We start from the raw sequence: 21,689 nt of genomic DNA on the forward strand, positions 1-21,689 counted from the left end.
TGGGAGTAGGCCCACAATTTCTGTCACTGCAGTAGTTCAAGGCCACTCCCAGACATCATCTTCTGGAGCTTCCATCATGTTTCTCATCTATTTACCCTCCTGCTCTGTCCTGTCAGAGCCCCCTTCATAGATCACTGAAACTTAAGACTTAAGCTAAAGTCCTAAGTCCAAATGTACTTAAGGCATATTTGGCTGTATGGCTAAGAAAATGGGGACTCTGTTGCTTTGTAAAGAAAATCTTTAAAAAGTATTCCAATCAGTATGAGGGTGTAACTAGGAACTCAAGCCTATGAACCACGTTTAAACTGAAAAGACCATGCCATCTGAAGTTATCTGCTTCACACAATATGTTCCAGTAACTTAAGGGCCCTGAGAAATAGTTTCCCTGCGTATCTGCCCTTAGCAAGGATGCGTAAATGAAAGCAGCATTCCCCCGTGCTCCTCCAGCATACACCTCAGTGCCCTCTGACAATTGTGAGGCTGACTTAAATGATTGTGTAAATCAGCAGTGATATGCAAGAATTTGTTTGCTTGCCCATACTGGACTGAATCGTGAATGTTTGTACTCCTCATCCTAAGACATGCCAATGGTATGTTACAATATCGGACATTTGGTTTGCCTTACCCATCCACTCTGTGATAAAAGTTGATCAATAGTCAGCCTCATTTTCCCCACTTCCTGCCCAGATCAATAAACATGTCTCCTTTCAAGAAGGGAGAATGCACAGAGAAGTTGATCCCATGGTTTTAACTTATTTCAACCTAAAAGAAAGAACCAATCACACACTTCAATGCCATTGATTTTGTTTCTTTGTGCTCTTGTGAATAAATAAATTACAGTGCTTCTACTTTCTAAGTAAACTTTTTATCATTGATTAGTCCTCAGGGTCTGATTGACTTACATTTACTAAAAGACCCAATATATTGATTTTCAGAATGTGTAAACTACAAGACCAGAAAATGATGTACATGTGTATAACTTTTAATAAGTATACAGACTATTAAATTATATATTCATTCCACCGTTACAGTTCCCCAAAGGAACTCCCAGGCTCAGATCTCTGCAACAGGAAATACATGAAAATACCACTAATTATATTTCCACTTTTGATAAAGTTTTAAAAAATTTGTTCTGTAGATGTTAGCTAGGATTGTTTATAAAAACAGCTGCTGTTTTTGTATGAACTCTTGATGGTGTGCGTTTAACCTACCTTCAACAACAGTGCAAGCATTTCCCACCCAATCATGTTGTGGTATGTGCTTGCTTATCTCCCAAAGTTCACTCCACTGGTTTAACTGGCACTGGACTTCCCATCCCACTCCCAGCCTCAAGGAGAACCAGAAGGAGGAAGTGACTTTGCCTGACACTTTCCAAGCAAGGAAATTAGTGAATGAAATGGGCCTTTATGGGTTTATGTTTACAGTTCTCCCCCCAAAAAATGTTGAAAGATTAATCTAATACTTTTACTTTGTCAGTAACAAGTCTTAATATGTATTAATATACTACCAATATGATAATAAAATAATTAGTAACAATGAAGTAGAGTGACCATATTTATAAAACACGCACAGAGGGGCGCCTGGGTGGCTCAACTGGTTAAGCGTCCAACTCCTGATTTCGGCACAGGTCATGATCTCAGGGTCCTGAGACCAATCCCTGCATCAGGCTCCAGGCCCCACCTTCAGATTCTCTCTATCTTCCCTCCCTCTGTCCTCTGCCACTACCCCCACCCCGCTCCCATGCTCTCTCTAAAAAATAAAAAATAATATGCTCAAAAATGCTTCTTATTCAAAATGTATGCTTTCAATACCTAGGCTTACATCCTTCTATTAGAAAAGGAAAAAAATTTAAAAAAGTAAGTTTATAAAAAATAACTAACTGCCTTTTAAATGTTATTAGATACACAGTCACCTAGAGATGTTAGCACAATCTTATTTTTCTAACTCTTGCGATTGAAATTTAGCTAGTGGTCAACTTGGGGAAGTTAACATTCAATGTGATATCGAAGACTGATAAGCAAGGGGTATTTATTTTAGCTTAGTTAAAAAATAGCTTAACCATCCAAAGGGATGAAAAGAGCTAGTTATTGTGCTTTATACAATACATAGGATTATGGTATGGCTTAGGGTAGTGCTTGTCACACTTCAGTGAGCATAAGAGTGACCTGAAATGGTTTTAAAATGCAGATTCATGACTTCCTTCCCCAGAGATTCTAAACTAGTAAGTCTAAGATGAAGCTCCAGAATGTGCATATGTAATACCCAATCTCACCCTCAGGTTACTCCTATGAAATTACAATTCAGACCATTCTTTGAGAAACACCAATTTAAGATGACAAATGCAGGTTCTATTGCATCCAAAACCATAGAATGGTCAGATAAAATGCCAATCTTAGACCATCTTTCAGATACTTTATATTACTTGACTACAGTATCAAGGTAGACAGCATTTAAAGGACTGCTCATAAATTAAGGTTTATTCATTCCAGGCACTGTTTTTCTCCTGTTGGTCATTAAAATTTGGCCTATAGCTTTTAGAGCTCGTTGATGTTTAAAGGGCAAGTAGGTTTGAAATTATTTTTTAATTTTTACTATCTTTAAAATTGCCATTTAATATTGTCTCATCTAAAAGCAAAAAGGCATCACAGTATTTATTGTCTGTTTCTCTTTCGTTTCCAGGGAAGACGAGGAAAAACAGGTCCTCCAGGAAAACCAGGCCCCCCAGGACCGCCTGTGAGTAAACAGTAGGATGGCTGTTCTTTAGGAGAGCCCCTTTTTCTTCCTGTGTATTTATCTATGGATTATTTTACTCCCCTGTGGCTAATTTCCATTTTTCTACTGTTTAAAATGGTTATACTCCTGGGATGCCTGGGTGGCTCAGTCAGTTAAGCATTGGACTCTTGGTTTCAGCTCAGGTAATGATCTCATGGTCATGAGATTGAACACCTTGTTGGGCTTCATGCCGGTCATGGAGTCTGCTTGAGATTCTCTCTCTCCCTCCCCCACTCCCCTTCCACCCCCTCGCTTGATCTCTTTCTCTCAAATAAATAAACAAATCATTAAAAAATAAAATAAAATGGTTATACTCCCTACACCTCCCACCATCACACAAACCACAAGGTAAGGGAGGCTAGTAGCTGTCTGCATACCTCACCCACTTCTTTCTTACATGGACAGGAACAACTGTACTGCCTATATGAGCACCCTAAGCCAAGTCTCCAAGTAGATGACTCCTGATCTGAACCTACCTGGCTCCATTGCCTCAGTTTTTTAATGTCCAGGCTGGTAGTAAGTTAGATATCTGGAGAGGCATGTCCACTTTTCATGATCTAACTCTTTTGTTAGTAGAATTTTGTAGAATGTTGTTGCTGAAGAGAGCTATAAAGATCTTCTAGCCAATTAGCTCATATTTTTCTTTACCCCAATCCTCTAGAAAATGTATTCCTTTTCTTGTGGTTCTGCCAATCCTTTGACCTATCAGAGTCTGATTTGTGTCCAGGCTACTCTAACGGCACTGTTCTCTCTTTGGTCACCAGTAATCTATGAGCCGTGCGATTCCCTGGGCTCCTATCAGGCTTCATCTGATTTCACTGCTATATGGGAATTTACAGTGCTGCCTGCTCTCTCCTTGAAACCCTCAGTTCTCTTGGTGTAGTGACATTGATTTTCTTTTTCTCCTACCTCTGGGGCCATCCTTTTTTGTCTCCATTAACAGTGTTCCCTCCTCTCCTATCTGTATGTTGCACGCATTAAACGTTTCCAGTTCTTTTTTTTTATTTCAACCCAGACGTTCCTCCTGTGTTCCAGACTCGTACACTCCCACTTCCTGCTCACCGTTTCCACTTATAGGTCTCCTACGCATTACAAAAGTAGCATGTTCCCAAACTAAACTCTAGAAATAATTCTAGATTTTTTTTTCTCTCCCTCATTGTCCATATCCAAACAGCTCCTAAATCATGTCCGTTCTACCTCCAGATAGCTCACAAATCCATCTCCTCCTCTCTTTCGTCATTGCCACTGCCTTCATTTGGCCCTTGTCACTTTGTATCTGTATTTTGGTAGCTGTCTCAGGGAGGGGCTCATTGCCTCTATCTTCTACAAGTGGAGTAATATCTCTCAATGATAATTCAGACTGTGTGACCCTTTGGCTTGAAATTCTAATAGCTTCCCTCTCCTTCCAGGTGGATTCTACATCTTCTCCATGTCATTCTGGGCCCTTCTTAGTTGGCCCTTGACTTCTCTTTGCCCATCCTCCTCTATGCCCTTCCTTTGTTTGTAACCTGTAGTGTCATCTTCCCTTACTATCTCAAAAATGCCATGGTTGTGCAGCCAGAGGCCCAAGTAAGCTCTCCTCTGTCCAGCACTCATCTCAACTTCAGCTTTCCTATATAGCCTTTATCAGTGCTCTCAGTGTGTGAGGTGTCATCGTCCACGATTGTATACCTCCGGCACTGATGTAGCACATGGCACAGTGCTTCGTACTGTTATTTTCTTTATAGGTCGGCCTGCTGCCCTGCAATTTTTTTGAATCTCTGTTTTATCACCATTGCCTCGCACAGTTTCTGTGATGTAGCATGTGATTATTAATTACTTAATGAACAAGTAAACAAATGAATATATTTTGTAGATAGGAAAATAGAAACCAGAAAATAAGTGGCTTTCACCACCACTAGAGGGCTCCAGACCTAGCACCTTAGGAATTTCTTAGGATGCTGTAATGGGTGGGTGTGCCAAGAAATGAACAAGGTTGCTGTCCTGGCATTGATTTCATTTCATCCTCTTTTGCCATTCAAGTGAATTGTTCTATTGGTAATGTACTGGTGTCAATGGATAGTGATTATAAAAGCAAATGAGGAAAAAAGAGGCATAAATTGGGAGCCTGGAAGCCATTCTTTAAAGGAATTAGCTTCGTTGATTTTTCTGGCAGTGCCAATTTTCTGGCAAAACAGAGAATGCATTGTAAGATTTGCAATAATTGTCTTGTGCTATAAAGAAGAAAAGCTGGTGAATGCAAACAGGCAAGATCAGACCTTCATGTAGCTTTCTAAACATATGATACTGCTTTTAAAACTGGATTAATTGTTGTCTCAAGGGAGGAATTTGAATGATGAAGGTTTTTGTGACAAGCCTGCCAAATGTCTAGGAAAGAAGATTACTCCAAGTCCTGGAATGAGTTCTCAACTATAGATCAACTGAGTTTACTGAAGAATTTAGAAGATTAAGAAGTATGTGATTCTATGAAAGAATTTATAATATTCAATTCCACAAGTTTTAGTTTATTGCCAGAGCGCTTTGGGAAGAGAGGTACTTATTTTATTTCAAGTATTGGATTTAGAATTTCAACTCAGCTATGGGTCTGATACAGTGTTTGTTAAATCCTGAATACACAGTATTTAAAAATGGTCTATTATCTTTTGTGATATAACAAAATACTGATTATTTTTTTAAATTTTATTACATTATGTTAGTCACCATACATTACATCATTAGATTTGATGTAGTGTTCCATGATTCATTGTTTGCGTATAACACCCAGTGCTCCATTCAGTACATGCCCCCTTTGATACCCCCCCTTCCCTCTAGAACCCTCAGTTTGTTTCTCAGAGTCTATAGTCTCTCATGGTTCGTCTCCCCCTTTGATTCCCCCCCTTCATTTTACCCTTCCCACTATCTTCTTTTTTTTAACATATAATGTATTATTTGTTTCAGAGGTACAGGTCTGTGATTCAACAGTGTTTTTATTTATAGGTCAGCTTTTGTTTTAAAAGAAAAGATCTTAAATAGCTCATTTTCTGTTTAAGAATTGTGGTTTATGGAAATTCTTCACCTTTTTGATTCTGCAATAACTCCTCCAGTTGGCTAAAATATCTTTTCTCTAATATAAGTATTATCAAAACTTTATGTTGGGGTACAGTTTTCATCCCATTTTGGTTTTTTTTTTTGAAGTTGTTCAGATGATAGGTTGAACGGATGACCTGCATACCAGCATGCTGCAAAAAATCTTGCGAGGCACCTACTCATACTTACAGGACTTAGCCAAGGGCAGCATTACAAGGGAAGGCAAAATAATAGGCTCCCTACATTTTTCTATGCTATCTTCATGTTTAATTTTTCTGAACATAGTGTATTTTAGCAAGAGGACTGTTGTTTCTCAAATGGGTAGAAATAAACAGAGTTCTTTGAAAGCAGTCCTTTTAAGATCATATTAATTCATATCTTAAGAAAAACAAGCTTATAAAAACATCGACCTTCTCCTAATTTACATTGTTAAGTGATTTCACAAACATTTATTTAACGCTTACCATGTACCTAATACTCTGTTAGGAGCGGAACTTACAAAAATGAATAAGACATCGTCCTTGCCCTCTGGGAATTCAAGTTTTGTTTACAGAAATGTGAACAAAGGAAGAGAATTAGAAGAGATAGTGGTTGAGATGGTTTCCTTCAGGAATTGACAAACTGAAGCATAAAAATTGAGCCTTAAAAAAAGAAAGAATTCCTGCCAGTTACAATAGAACCTGGAGGACATTTTGCTAAGTGAAATAAACCAGTCAGAGAAGGGCAAAGACTGCATGATACCACGCATATAAGATCTCTACAATAGTGAAACTCAGAGAAGCAGAGAACACATTAGTGGTTGCCGGGTGCTAGGGGAAATGGGAGTTGTTATTCAATGGGTGTAAAGTTCCAGTGATGCAAGATGAAGATGTTCTAGAGATCTGCCATACCACATCGTGCCTATAGATCATGCACACTATCGTGCATGCACACTATCGTGCATTTTGAAGTTTGTTAAGAGTATAAATCTCATGTTAGGTGTTCTTACCACAAAACAAAACAAACACCTAAGGGACACAAGGAAACTCTGGTACGTATTGGATATGTCAATTACCTTGATTGTGATGAGAGTATCACAGATGTTTTGACAAGCCCAAACTCATCAAATTGTACACATTACATATGTTCAGTTGTTTGTATATCAATTATACCTCAATAAAACTGTTGAAAAAAAGAGTTGAAAAGGAGCTGTCTAGTCAAACAAATAGAGGGGAAGGAGAGAGCAAACTGAGTACTGCTGGTGGAGGAAAGCAGACAGAGTACTGATGTTGAGCCCTGCCAGGGTCCTGGTGAACCTCACATGAAGCCCCAAGAGGCAGGTGAAGCTGTAAGTATTCATGGAGAGGTCTAAATGGGGAGTCCCATGGCCAGATTTCATTGATAACATCCCTCTAGTGGCAGGCATGGTGGAGTTGGATTGTTGAGCTTAGGCATGATTCACTGTGGCTATCATAGTATTTACTATTTTTTAAATTAGCGGCAGAGCATTTTTTTATCTCTTTCAGATGTCCCATGGAGCTACTTGTATTTTGTGACAATTTATATATAGCTTAGGAGATATCCCCATTTATTTATGGACATATTTAGATCAAAATGTTGTTGTTTTTCAGTTATTTGTCTTTTTCAACATTGTACCCTAAGTGAAAGGAGCCTGCTTCACAGGAGGAAAGAAGGTAACAAGAGGAAGAAGGAAAGGTTGGTCAAGGCAAAAATCTTTCTAATTCAGATTGAGAGATGGTGTATGACTCACCCTAGCGGCTTGCATGTGAGATTCCTAAAGCACATGTTAGAATTTCTTATGACAATATGAAATAATTTTAAAATATTAATTTTATCTCTCTTAACAAACAGTAATCGAATAATATATAATATCCCTCAAGTGACTGAATAGTACGTAACTTTAGCATATATGTTTGAGCAATTAGCCTTTAGAAAAGTTAGGGAGAAAAAACTTTATTCCAATCAGTGTAATTGTCTAAAAAGCACCAAGATGACAATTTGATAACAATTTCTTCAAGAAAATGTTTTCCTTTCAGGGTTTTAGAGATGTTCCCTAAATCAAAGGTAGTGTTGTTATTTTAAGGAATATCAATGAAGATTTTAAAAAATAGAACTGCAAGATATCTCTAATAGCCTGAAGCAACTCAAATAATGAAAACACTTTAACCAATCCTTCTACTTGCAATTTTTTGTTCTGAAGTCAAATTTGTATTTTCTTACTTTCTTAAGAAACATTTTATCAAAAAGGTACATTTTTTACAAAGAATAATTTCCCACAACTTTCCATTTAGCATATAAATGACAACCATTTTCCCCCTTAGAGAGTATATTTCCTAGGGGAAAAAATTCTAATAATGGAATATTTACTAAAAGTAGACCTATTGAACTATTATTATTAAATTGTCTTTTGAATTAGTACTTCATTAAAGTCATGTATATTACTCCAATTTAGTTCCCATATTTATTTTTTTTAAGATTTTATTTATTTAGTGAGAGAGTGAGAGAGAGAGAGAGAGAGAGAGAGGATGGGCAGAGGGAGAGGGAAAGAGAATCTCAAGCAGACTCCACACTGGGCATGGAGCCTGACGCGGGGCTTGATCTTACAACTCTGAGATCACAACTTGAACCAAAATCAAGAGTCAGATGATTAACCAACTGAGCCACCTAGGCACTCCTAGTTCCCATATTTAATAGCAATTTTTACTCTGCTTGAAGGAGATTTAGTTGAAATTTACACATGTATTCTGCATAAAATAAGATTATTCTTAATCAAAATACTTGTAATTGAGGATCAACTAAACTGGTTAACAGAGCTAGCCACAACCCTTTATGATGAGCACATTTTTTATAAAATGTTAGTCCAATTTCCTATTAACAGGCAGACCGATCTCACCTATGCAAAGGAAAAAGCTCTCAAATTCCCCCAAATAATTTCCGCCCTCTTGTTGTGAATGACTAACTCTTCATTGGAGGGATACCATTAAGTAGAGATGTCTGAGACTGATAATACCTGCAAATACACTATGCTGAAGAGCAGTTTTTCAGAGAAGAAGCCTGAGAGCATTAAGTGTCTCCCTGGGGAAGGAATACTACTAGCTCCTGAGGAAACAGGTTCAAAAGAAAGGGATGGATCAGGAGAGTTTATTATAGTACTTGCTCTGCATGAGGTTCTCCACTGCCAGTGCCTTATGTAATCCTCAAAACTGTGGTGAGATGTAGAAACAGTCCCATTTTATAATAGGATAAAGGATGCTTAGAAACATCCAGTAACATGCCCAAGATCACACAAGTGTAAGTGGGGGAACCAGAAGTGAAACTCAGGAGCTGATCTCTAAACCCATCTTTATTTCACTGGATCATGGATGTGAAAGACACACTTCTAATTTATAATTTGACTAGGATCTGCCTTATTTAAACATTATATACACAGAACATGGCTTGATTTTCTCACCGTCATCCATAGCACTGCAGTGCCTCAGGACAACGGGATAGTGTAAGAAGATTGTGAGGTACCCAGTCCTCCACACTAGGGTGTCCTCAGGCAGTTCACTCGACATTTCCATGGCTCGGTTTCCTTTTCTGTAAATTCAAAAGATAGGACCTGCCTCATCAACTTCTCACAGTTGCTGGGAGAAATCAATGCCATGTATGAGAAGATCTCTCTTGTAAATGTAAAGCTCTATCTAAGTATAACTGAGATCCATTCCTATTATTCTGAACATCCATCCGCACATATAGTATTGTAGATAGAAGAGATCATCCTGAATCTGCAATTGAACCACTACATTTTTTTTCCCTTTTTATAAATTTCCCAAAACCCTGTTAACAAAAATGTGAATGTCTTTCAATGACTTGCTAAAATGAAAGATCATGAGCTCTACATAAATATGGAATGCTTAGTCTACATTTGTAAATCTGCTCATGAAGAGAGATGAAGGTTACTCATAGTCAGGTAATAATAACAGGGTCTAAGTATTCAGTGGTGTTTTTTTCTCTTCTGATTTACAGCCTCTTCCTTGCTTGTGGGACTTGTTCATCCACAATCTGAACTGTTACATTTTATTAGTTCTCTAAGTCTCAATTACTATCCCTCACACTCTAACAAAAATTTCTCTTTTTCTTTAAAGCCTTCCAGTTATCTGCATAGCATAAGCAATGGAAAATCGTGGCCTTGTGTTATGATAATGAGACTTGGAAAGTCTCAAGACTTGAAATGCCTTAGTTTATTTCAAAGTGTTCTGGTTTTTAGTTCCTTTAGAAAAGAGAGGAAAGCAGCTGGAAATGAGGCAGAGCAGGAGGGAAAGCAGGAGAATTTAACTAATGAGCCATTAAAGGAAGTATGTATTAGCCCACCCATTTGACATTAACTTTACTTCTCATTCATCATCCCTGTAAAAGTGTTTATTAAAAACCACATTAATTTTAAAGCATGTTATTATTTCTTTCTGTTACAGGCAGGGCTCTTGATTCTTTCATTTTTCCCCCTGGCATTGTTTTTGTGCATTGTTTCATTATTGCAGTATGAGAATTGAGCAGTGGGCTCAAATGTGTCACATTTCAGTGCATAGCAATTTATGTTGAAAACAGAAAAAGTTCAAGGAATTTGTAATGTGGGGCAGCAGCTCCCTCTACTGTTTCCACTGGAAAAGCTCTAAGCAAAGAACGACACTTCATAGCCCTTGGAGGAGGTCCAAGCTATGGAAATTTTCAGTGTTTGAAGATTAATTATAAATCTACATGATTTTCAAAATTATTTTCACGGGTGTTTTTTGCATTTTGTACTTATCTTATACTTTAAATACAAATGCTATTTCATCCCTAGTCCCTTTCAATATGAATTTGATATACTCTTGAAGTGAAAACCCTTAGCTCATGGATATCTAAAATGCCCATCTATTGTCAAATGCTGATAGAACTCTACAGTGATCGTTTTGTGGGAGCTGACTCCAATAAAATGTATGCTTCTTTTCTAAAACCGCAATATGATTTAAAACAAATACAACTGTGTTATTTCTGTTTTCATTTTAACTTCAGTGTAAAAGAACTTCTCTTATCTTGAGAGCATGAGTCATTGCACAGTTTGAAAGTTATGTTTGTACTGCCTTATACACAGTTAAAAGAGTAATCTAGGGTGTAATACTGAATTCATTTATTCAACACTTACTGATCATGTATCATGTGTGAGTCACTATTACAAACATTGAGCATACAGTAGTTTCAAAAAAAAATATGTAGCAACAAACAAGCTACAGACAAGATCTCTCCCTTTAGTAACTTACACTCGATTGTGTGTTGGGGGTAGCAGTGGTTAGTAAGAAATTCAACAGATAGCAAAATAATTTCAGTTTAGGAGGAGGTGACACAGGGGAACAAACTGGGCAATGTAAGAGTGATTTGGAAGAGTTGTAACTCTAGTTAAAATGGTCCAGGTGGCATCTTTGAGCATTTAGATGACGTTACTTGAGAAGGAGCTAGACTGTGAGGGTCAGAGCAAGATCTTTCCAACCAGAGAGACCAGGATGTGCAAAGGGCCTGAGGTAGGAATGAGCTTGATATATCTAATGAACATAAAGGAACTAGGAGAAAAACAGTGCCAGAAAAGAAAAAAATGCTTCCTTTCTGGTAGTTTATGGGTTAGGTCAGATGAATAATCATAGCAATGAAAATATATGCCCTCAAAACACCATAGACCTAATGGCTTTCTGTGCCATATCCTATTATCTATCCATTCAGATTTTGCATCTCCAACTTTATTGGCTATGAACTGAGAACTCAAGGTGCAAAGTTATTGTTTTCAGCATACAGCAAGGCCCACCTCTAAAATAAGTTAGTACCCCAAATTCATTTTGGACTACTGAATAAAATGGATGACAAGAAATGTCTGATTTTTAACATTTAATTTCTGGTTAAAGCACCCTGGATGTGACTCTCTACATTTTGAGGCTTGTCATGTCTAAATGGGAATCCAGTTCATATTCTTAACATCCTTTTTAGAAACCTTGAACTGATCAGAGTTTTATCATGTTTCTCAGTTTTCCTTTCAGTGAAAAACCTCAGTCTCTTTGGTCTATTAAATGGCTAAAGGCCATGTACTATAATGATAATCTCTTCAGAGAAAATGAACCTAACCATTTATTTGAGTCAATGGGAATAGTAATTTCACTTCTTAATAAAAATAAGATGACTTCCTCAGATTTAAAAATAAAGACACATAAGACCTATAAAATGGAGACAGACATGGCCAGTTAATCATTTTTATTACCACTTGTCCCCTTACTAGGGTCATGGTCCCAGACAAAACAGCTGTTGCCACATTGCTGAAATTCCAGTGTCACCTTGTGTGGCCACAGAGCGCAGAGACTTGCATGTGAGGACCCTGGGGGTTTCAGGTTGAGAATTTGAAAACTAGCACTCAGGCTCAATTCCCCAGCTACTTCTCTTTTTCTGTCCCTGTGAATAGCAGCAGGAGGACATTATTAGCCACTTTCTGACTTCCTAAGTTTTTTGCTAACAGCTACAGTCTGGAGGAAAAGGATTTTATCTTCCTATAGCCACTGACTCTTTTCATCTTGGATCATGTTATTGGAACCAACTATTAGGACTTCTGAATTGACAGGCATTGTGTATCACAATGATGGGACAAGATATTTGATATTCTTGATATATGATCATTAAATTTGCTATTCATTGGGCCAGTGCATGGAGTAAGCACTATTTCTTTGTGGTAGATAAACATTAAGGGTTTAGTAAACCTGATTGGCCTTTGAGAGATATTCAGAAGGGGAGACTGGTTTCCTAAATAATCTTAGTTTGTATTTGATGATATCATTTCCAAAAAGTATTTCCATACAGTATTTGATTTGACCACTGTAAGACTCTGAGGTAGGGAAGAAAAGATTATCTCTGTTTTAACAAGAACAAAGCTCTAGGCCTTGGGAAGTAGGGGCTCACCTAACTCCACACAGTCAGTTTTCTCTACACAGCTACCACCTAGAAGAAAAGGTGGGGTTGGGGTCAAAGGTAACTAGAGAAGCAACAAGTTTTCAGCATCACTTGGGGGGACCTGAAATATGGAAGGAAATAGGGTAGAAAATAGGACTAGAAGGGGCTTTGGCTGTCTTTGTAATTTCATTAAAAAGTAAAGAGATCTGAAGCAAATATGGCAAATGGTTAGGATCTGACAACATTGGATTATGGATTCATGAGAATTTATCATCTTCTTTTCTATACTTTTTAGCATGCTTGAAATATTCCAAATTTATTTTAAGAAACAGGAAAACCATCCTCTGGGCTAGGTTAATATTAGGGTAATATCACTGATAACTTCACCAGCCTAGAGTGGGTCAGCATCTCCTCTTTTGCCTGAAATCCTTTGTAGGGGACTATGTATTTTAAAAATAAAATCATTACATATTTTTTTCTAGTACTTCACTGAATGTGCCCTTTGTAACCTTGGGGTTCAGTTAGCCAAAAATCATCATCCGCAGATTTATCATTCCTACACCTATAGATCAGAGAGAAACCTTGATGTCACACATTTGAGCTGAAGTGGAGACTTAATCCACGCCAAAGTAAAACCTACAGATTGTTCATTTTGTTGTTTGCCAGAGCTGTCCGGAATGTCCCCAACTATTCGGATTTTGCACCAGCTCTTGGCCTCTGTGTCCCTTGGCAGTGTATACACCAGGGCCATCAGCCTGGCTAGCTTAAGTCCCGGCAGGTGGCCTTGGAAATCGCATTTTCTCTGCACAGGCAGCATTGTCATGCTAATAACACTTTTATTATTATTATTTTTCTAAGATTTTATTATTTATTTGACAGAGAGACACAGCAAGAGAGGGAACACAAGCAGGGGGAGTGGGAGAGGGAGAAGGAGGCTCCCCACTGAGCAGGGAGCCCAATGTGGGGCTCCATCCCAGGACCCTGGGACCATGACCTGAGCCGAAGGCAGATGCTTAACCACTGAGCCACCCAAGCGCCCCATCCTACCAATGCTCTTAAAGAGAGTGAATGTTATCACCTAATTACATAAATGAAACCTCAAAGCATTGATAGGTGCAGGTGGTGTAAGCCAACTTTCCTCCTGATTTGATTCCCGAGGTCACACGAGGGGGTGGAGGCACACTCATTCTCCAGGTATGGTTTTGGTTGGTGGTGAGCTTTGTGGGACACCAATGGATACAAATAATTTGTTTCACACACCTCCATTCTTACTAGTTTTCATACCCCTGTGGTTTTTATCACCTTGCGCTGGGTCAATGACGTTGTTCCTGTGGGGTGGCAAGCCACTCTCAAGATTCCTGATGCTTCTATATTGCAGGGAGCTGACAAATGATATTTTTCCTTTTGCAGGACATACTGGGGAGAGATGAGTCTGAAACATTTTATGGATGGATAAGCAGAATAGCAGTGTTGGGGGAGGAATCATTATTTTTCTAACCATCATGCCATGGAAATCAGTCAAAAATGTCCCACACTATCAATAATGCAGTGGGCTTGATACCAATTAGATTGATTTGTTTTATAGTGTCAGGAAAAAAAATAAGCTCCTTTGAAAATGATTTTTGTCTCCCTTGGAAAATAAAGTGTTAAAAACTTATGAGCTTCATAGCATAATTTAGAAAATCTGCTTTTATGAAATGGGTTAATTATACCCATTGAATGCATTCATTGTCACAGTCTCATCCTCCCACTTCTGTTCCAAAATGACAAGTAAAACCAGGGACTGTGCAATTTTGGAAAACAATCAGGTCACATATTGAGTATTTTGCTTATTCATACAACCATAAACTGCCTATGCTTGAGTTCCCTCAATTACACAGCTCAGTATGCAGGCCAGAAGAGACAAGCCCAGCTCAAGTGAGCGCTTCCTGGAATACACAGAGGAATGAGTTTGAAAAATGTCCAAAGTGGCAGATGTGAAAAATTCTCATTCAAGATCTAGAAGCTGCTTTTGCTGCAATTCCTCACCTGTTAATCGCGCTGCTTCTGAACTTCTGAACCAGGGATGCTGGCAATATCTTAGATTGAAACACTTAAGAGCTATTGATCTTTCCAAGTATGGTGCAGGTATATGCCACTGTGGTGGGGGAAACTGACTCAGACAAGAGAAGATGGATCACATGGATCACAGCATTGCTCAGAATTTCCAGATGTGCACCAAGAATGAACGTGTGGCTGCTGGCTTCTAACAAAAGTATTACTTTTATTCGAGGATGTTCCCAAAAGATGTCCTTGATGAATGCTTAAACCCGTGTATTGTTGTATCACTTAAATGCTTCAGATTTCAAGAATGCTAGTACACAAATCTCTCTTCCACAACAAATACAATGGCACTATTGTAGTCTTATTTGAAGGGTATTTCATTTTCTCCACTAAGTGTGACAGCTTTCCCATGACTGTTCATCACAGCAATTTCACACTCATAGAATTTCAGCCTATCAAAATCATCTCCAAGCATTACTACTCTCTTGGTTAGCTCGTCTTTTTCCACCAACTATGACCTTTTTATTTCTCCTTTTCTTCTATCATCCCATAAATACTAGGCCTCATTTGGTGTTATTTGAATTCCAAAAGTTACTTAAGATGCTGATTACCATTGCTTGCTTGCTTGCTTGCTTCAGAAATCTCCCTCTCTTGATCTCTTTCTAATCTAAGCCCTCCATGATTTTAACATTTCTTGTGTCTGTATGTGGTTCCTCTCTCTTCTCCTTACCCTTCTTCCATTCTGGACACTCTCCTCTTGATCTCTTCTTGTCATCCAAATCTTTGAAGATGTGTATCTACACTATGTCCCAGAGCAATCTTGGCCCTTACTGATTCTGTATCTCATTAAGGGATTCTGTAATCTTTTATTATTGAATTCCCTACTTGATTCTTATAACCAGCTTTAAGATAATTGACATTATATTTTCCTATCTGGCCACCCTCTTACTGTGAAGCAGATAAAGGGAAGTGTTAAAATATCAAAGCTATGAGGTCAGGCTGACTTGGGTTGGAATCTGGCTCTTATCAACTAAGTGTATGACCTTGGGTAAGATAGTTAACCTTTTGTTATGTAAAATAAGGATAATTCCTACCTCGCTGCGTTGCTGTACAGTAAAACGCAGTAATATATGTCCCTTGCCACATAGTTATTAGCTTCAAAGCCTAACCATTATTTCTTAATATTATTATTATTTCATTTTATCACTCTCTGCCATCTGCTTATTATTTTCATCTTTCTCTTGATTTCATCCAGGGTCTACCATTTCTGAAGCAAAAATGTTGATACTTTGCCCACTTTGTACATTATCACTCTTGTGTAACTTTTTCTTCTATCTGCTTCGCTCCTCTCCTGTTTTTCTCTGTTCAAGTCTTTACAGAGTAAACTTCATCTAAGAATGTTAACTTAAGTATATTCATTGACATATTAGTCATCCAAAAAAAAATCTCAGTAGATTCAATTTTCAGTGTGGACGAAAACATCTATTTAAGGATGAGGGCACTTTCAGTTTCATGATTGTATCTTTGTGTATTGGCCAAATAAATGAAATACGTCCTGATTGGCTTGAAACCTCAGTTTTCGTTGAGCTTATTCTGAGTCCTCATCTCTTACAGCCAAAGTTAATCTTAAGACTTAGCACAAAAGAAGTAACATCAGGGGTGCCTGGGTGGCTCAGTTGGTTAAGCTACTGCCTTCGGCTCAGGTCATGATCCTGGAGTCCCAGGATCGAGTCCCGCATCGGGCTCCCTGCTCAGCAGGGAGTCTGCCTCTCCCTCTGACCCTCTTCCCTCTCCTGCTCTCTCTCATTCTCTCAAAAGAAGTAACATCATTCCTCAGAACCTGGTGTCAGAAAGCAAGAGTCCTGGGTTGATAGTGGTACAAGAAAAGAATCAGCTTCCAGGGTCTTCATCCTTTTTCTGTACCACTTCCTCTTTTGATACTATCTTCTCCTGTCCCCTACTCCCCAAGTACCACGCCCTTCACTCTTCTCTTTCTCTGTCCCATTCAATTTGCTCTCAGGAAATATTTAATAAATGATTCATAAGAATATATTAGAATGGAACAACTCTTAGACTTGGTTCTACCATTTGCTTATTATGTGATTTAGGGGAAAAAAATCTCTCCATTTTTTCATGTTAGATGAAGAATATAATAATACCCACTTCAGTTATTATAAGAATCAAATAACATGTTTTGAAATCACATTAACATGTCATCCAAGAAAATATATGAAAACAAATTTAAAATTATCCAGAGTTGTATGAATATGAAACAGTATTACATCTACCAGGAACATTTACATTTGAGCTGGTAATAAAACCCAAACAAATAAATCAAACTTTCTCTATGAAGTTTTAGGAATAAACCAGAAAGTGGGTGAGATATTCTCAGGAATAAGAGTTCCTTTCCAGGAATCTTAAAATTTACCCACTACATACTACGTGGCCACATTCCCATTGTAATCCCAAAAAGGAGAGCTTGAGGAATCTATGTTGAAATGTAAACATATTTCACTTAGCGTAATCCCCTCCATGTACTGTATATTGGCTAACTGAACATAATAAAAAATAAAAATTTTAAAATTTAAAAAAAAAGAAATGTAAACATAGTATGAACACTCAGTGAATCTTCTCCTGGCTTCAGAAATAATTATTGTGCAGTTTGAGAGTTTTCAGAAATTTTGAGGGGTTTGGGGAGGAATATTGCTATCTCATTAGTCACTAAAAATTTATAGGAGAAGCATTCTCAGAAAAATAATCCACTATAAAATTATAACTGTGTAACTTAGATAATTAAATCCCGAGAGACAAAAAAAATTCATTTAAAGCAAATATTTAAGATAAATAAGAGGTTCTGTGTTTAAAAGAAAGAGGAATTGATTTCCCAAATATTCTCTATCTAAAGAATATTATCGATTTTTCTCTCAGAGTTAGAATACAACTTTGTATGTTGTAATTCTGGTCAAAAATCCATCCATAGGCTCTTTTCTACTTAACTAGAGCTCATTGCAGCTTTGTTTTCAATTATTTAGCCAGATTCTTAGATTAATCTAAATCTGTTGGCCCTATCTTCTATGAGTTTGGAAGCAGCAAGACTTATGCTAGGTCCCTACCATTGCTAACTGAAACCAAAACCAACAAGCAAGAAGTCGGCTTTCCCCTCACATTTTTTTCTTTTTTTTTTAAAGATTTTTATTTATTTATTTGAGAGAGAAAGAGAGAGAGAGCGCGTGAGAGGAGGGAGGTCAGAGGGAGAAGCAGACTCCTTGCCGAGCACAGAGCCCGATGTGGGACTTGATCCTAGGACTCCAGGATTATGACCTGAGCCGAAGGCAGTCGCTTAACCAACTGAGCCACCCAGGTGTCCCTCCCCTCACATTTTTTCTTGGAGAAACAATAATTCTAATGAATTCGGCAAACCTTGGTGGAGATGGGAGAGATACTATGTACCACATCCCGAGTTATGATAAGAAAAACAGATTGAAACTCCTTGTTTCATTCCAACAAGAAAGCAGGTGTACACAGCCCCCATAATCAGTGTAAATGTGCTTTATATATACTAAGTTATATATAATATTATAGAGGTAAATATATAAGAGAAAACATTAGCTGTTCCAGCGATTACTATATATTGAAATATGCTTCGTCTTACCATTCCTATGAGTTTAGGCTTCCTCATGATATATTTTTTTTAATACCAAGGGAAGAATAATTACAGTTCTCTGCCTTTTCTACCAGCCATTAGAAATGGAAAATATTTCTTGAAAATTTGCCCAAATGACTTTCCAATAATAAGCTTTCTATCTGTTCTTACTGCAAAGCTATTTTTTAACATGTTTTGAAGATCGTTGATTAGTACAGCTTTCCTCACAGAGGTTTTGGTATTTTGAAGGTTGTAGCTGAAATTAATTGGAAACCCACAGGGCCAGAAGGCAGTTGTTATAAAACCTGAAAAGATGTATTTGTGAATCCTGAAAGGAGACCTTAATAAGAGATTGAACAGCTATGGGGCATGGAAATAAGGGGCACCGAGATGGCTCAAGAAGCCTTAGTCAGCAGTGATGAAGAACTAAGGGATGATTTTAGAGAAAAGGAAAAAAGGGAAATGGTTCAGTAGGGAGGATCGGAGAGGAGGCAGAGTAACTGTGGAGCCGTGGAGATTTTGATTCAGAATACTACGGGGTGATAAAGCTGAATCAAAAGGTCTTAGCCCTGATTGCATAGAGAGCTTACACCAAAGACCAGGGAAAGGAAAAAAAAAAAAAAAAAAAAAAGGGAAAGGTAGAGTTCTTTAAGCTCTGTGTACTGCATGAACTGAAAAGTAAAAGTACAGCCAAGACCAGGTTTGAAGAGTGTGGTTTTTAACACAGAAAACTCTGGCCATCTTTTAGACTTAGGGAATCTGTAGCCAAAACAGAAATCTGCTAAGGTGAAAATAATGCAAACAGCTCATTATCTTCACACTATGCATTTGATGACGTTGGTGTCAGACACCATGATACTTCTCTGTTTTCCATCTCTAACAAGATTTTAGTAAAAACAAACAAACAAAAAAACCTTTAAATGCTATAAACTATTGCTGAGAGTATATGATCCCAAATTGAATGCAGCATTAATTCACTTCATCACACCAGATATGGTTCTTTGCAGTAGGAAACAACATCAGGATCTCTACCCATACCAGGTATATACACGGGAGCCCAGTTGGGTTCTGAACAGGTGTGTCTCCCTGGAGTTCATGCGCATTTGAAAGGTGCTCTGTAATTGTGCACTCATCACATTAACCAAGATGTCCTATGTCTCCCAACCCAATACAGGTAGAGTGGAGCAGAGCTGCATAAAAGGTAGATAGACATTGTATAGCCATGATTTCTGTATAGCTAATGTATAGGTCACACTACTCATGAGCAAGATATTGGGACATTTTCTTGTTTCCATAATCCTTCAACTGCTTTTCATAGTGGAGTGGCTGAGAGCATTAGCCGAGGATGACGTGGCCTCCATAGCGAGCCTTCATTCTCCACTGGGCCTTGGTCATCTAAGCAATTCCTTGATGAGTCTTCATAAATGCAGACCTTAGAGAAAGTGACCTCTCAAGTGTCCTGGAACATCTACTAACACCATGTGGTGCCAGGAGACCTGTCACTTACCACAGTCTTTAACTTCTCCTTCCTCAGAGTTGATTGATAGTCTTTAAGACTGACAGCTCTTACTAAACTTGGAAACAAATGACTCATTGGACCTTTTCCAGCCATGCATTGTACCAGCATAGAAAAGAGGAAAATATTTTGCACATCTCTTGGGGATGTGGCTCTAGGACAGCCAATTCTAAGACCCCAGGGTCTATACTGGTCTTCCAGCAGTCAAGAGAGAGTTGCTCTGGGCATCTATATACATAGTGTTTGTCTTACTGTCACTCTCCCCACAGTGATTGAGGTGGTTTCTTTTTGCCAGTTTCAAAACAACCCGGGGAGCCATGGCCAGGCAGGCTGCAGTCAGGGCAGAGGTAGACTGCCTGAGGATTCTCCACTGGCGTCTTTTTTCAGTCACTGCATGGCTTCTTTAGCCCTCGGGGAGAATTTGTGTAAAGGACTGCCTTCAGGGTAGATGGTTAGCTGTAAATCTCTGTTACATTAAACCTAGGATCTGTGATACCCAGAGTATCCTACTGACTAAAAGAACAAGAAAGAAAATGTCATCATAAATGCTCATCGGAGATTAGGTAGCAGAGCCTAAAACTTCAGATCAACCCCATTTGGAGCAGTACTTTGTGGATTTGACATTTAAAGGCAAGAATAAAACATATAAAATATGGAAGTAGCTTTTATAGGTTTCTTAATCTTGTGTATATCTGAATCATACTGTTCAGGCTTTTCTATTGGCCAGGGACTCTGTTCAGTGAGCTGTGCTTCTGCTGTTGTTTTTAGAAGGAGAAGCAGCACTGAGCCCTCCTGCCCTATCCCCAGTGGTACGCTCAACAGCAAGATCAGGATTCTGGATGAGGAATATGTTCTGGGTTTATGTAATACAGCTATACGGTGCGAGCACATAACCAGTCTGTAAAAGATCAGACCTAATTCTCACCCAATTTTTGCCCTCTCATTATTTTTACTATTCTCATCCACACTGCTACCTGTTCTGTGCCAGGTAACCCCTACCACTCTCTTCGCTCTCCTCTTTATTTTTCCATACTGACTTCCAGAGCCCCCTCAAAGGCTCCCACTTTTTATATTCTCCGACCACCTGTTCTCCCAACCTCTGCAAACAAAGATAAGATGCATTTTGAGTATAGCTGTGGGTTGGGAGGAACTTGGGGGGAATATTTAGGCATAATATCCCTATCATGGGTTGCAAGAATGTATGAAGATAGATGGGAGATGCAAAGAATGGTTCGGGGGGCCTCCTTTATCTATGTAGTGGGACTACATCTAAAGACAGTGTTCATATCTTCCCCTCCTACACCAATCACATTGCTGGCTCATAAGAAGTGCTAAGTACAAGTTCTGTTGATTTTTTTTTCAGTTTCAGTATGTTAAGTAGAACATGGAAGAGTGATCACCCAATATTCTCTAGGGCAAAGTCAACATGATAAAAAAAAAAGACTACAAAATTATTTTAGGCTGTGAGTGTGCTTTCAAGTTAAGATAGGAGAGTAGATGAGAACTAAGTTTGGGTCTAGGCTACCTATGTTAAATATTAGTCCTGCCACTTACCAGTGGTGTAACCTTGGGCCAATTAACAATTTCTAACCCTCATTTCCTATATCTTCAAATAGGAAATAATGATGGTATATACCACTCAGTGTCACTGTAGGGATTAAATGAGTTAATCCACATAAGATCTCTAGTATAATGCCTGGCACACAA

At 38.3% G+C, this 21,689-nt stretch overlaps 1 protein-coding gene across 1 annotated transcript in view; it reads left to right on the plus strand.

The window, feature by feature from the left end:
* COL19A1 (collagen type XIX alpha 1 chain) overlaps positions 1-21,689 on the plus strand; it is a 321,531-nt gene that overhangs the window by 219,240 nt on the left and 80,602 nt on the right. Inside the window, exon 17 of the mRNA XM_073905265.1 lies at positions 2,680-2,733. Within this exon, the coding sequence (XP_073761366.1) occupies positions 2,680-2,733 (54 nt within the window). The remainder of the gene's footprint in view (positions 1-2,679; positions 2,734-21,689) is intronic.

Source organism: Callorhinus ursinus, unplaced genomic scaffold (genome assembly GCF_003265705.2).
Source record: "Callorhinus ursinus isolate GAN/ISIS: 27379988/994484 unplaced genomic scaffold, GSC_fseal_2.0 scaffold22, whole genome shotgun sequence".
Lineage (NCBI taxonomy): Eukaryota > Metazoa > Chordata > Mammalia > Carnivora > Otariidae > Callorhinus > Callorhinus ursinus.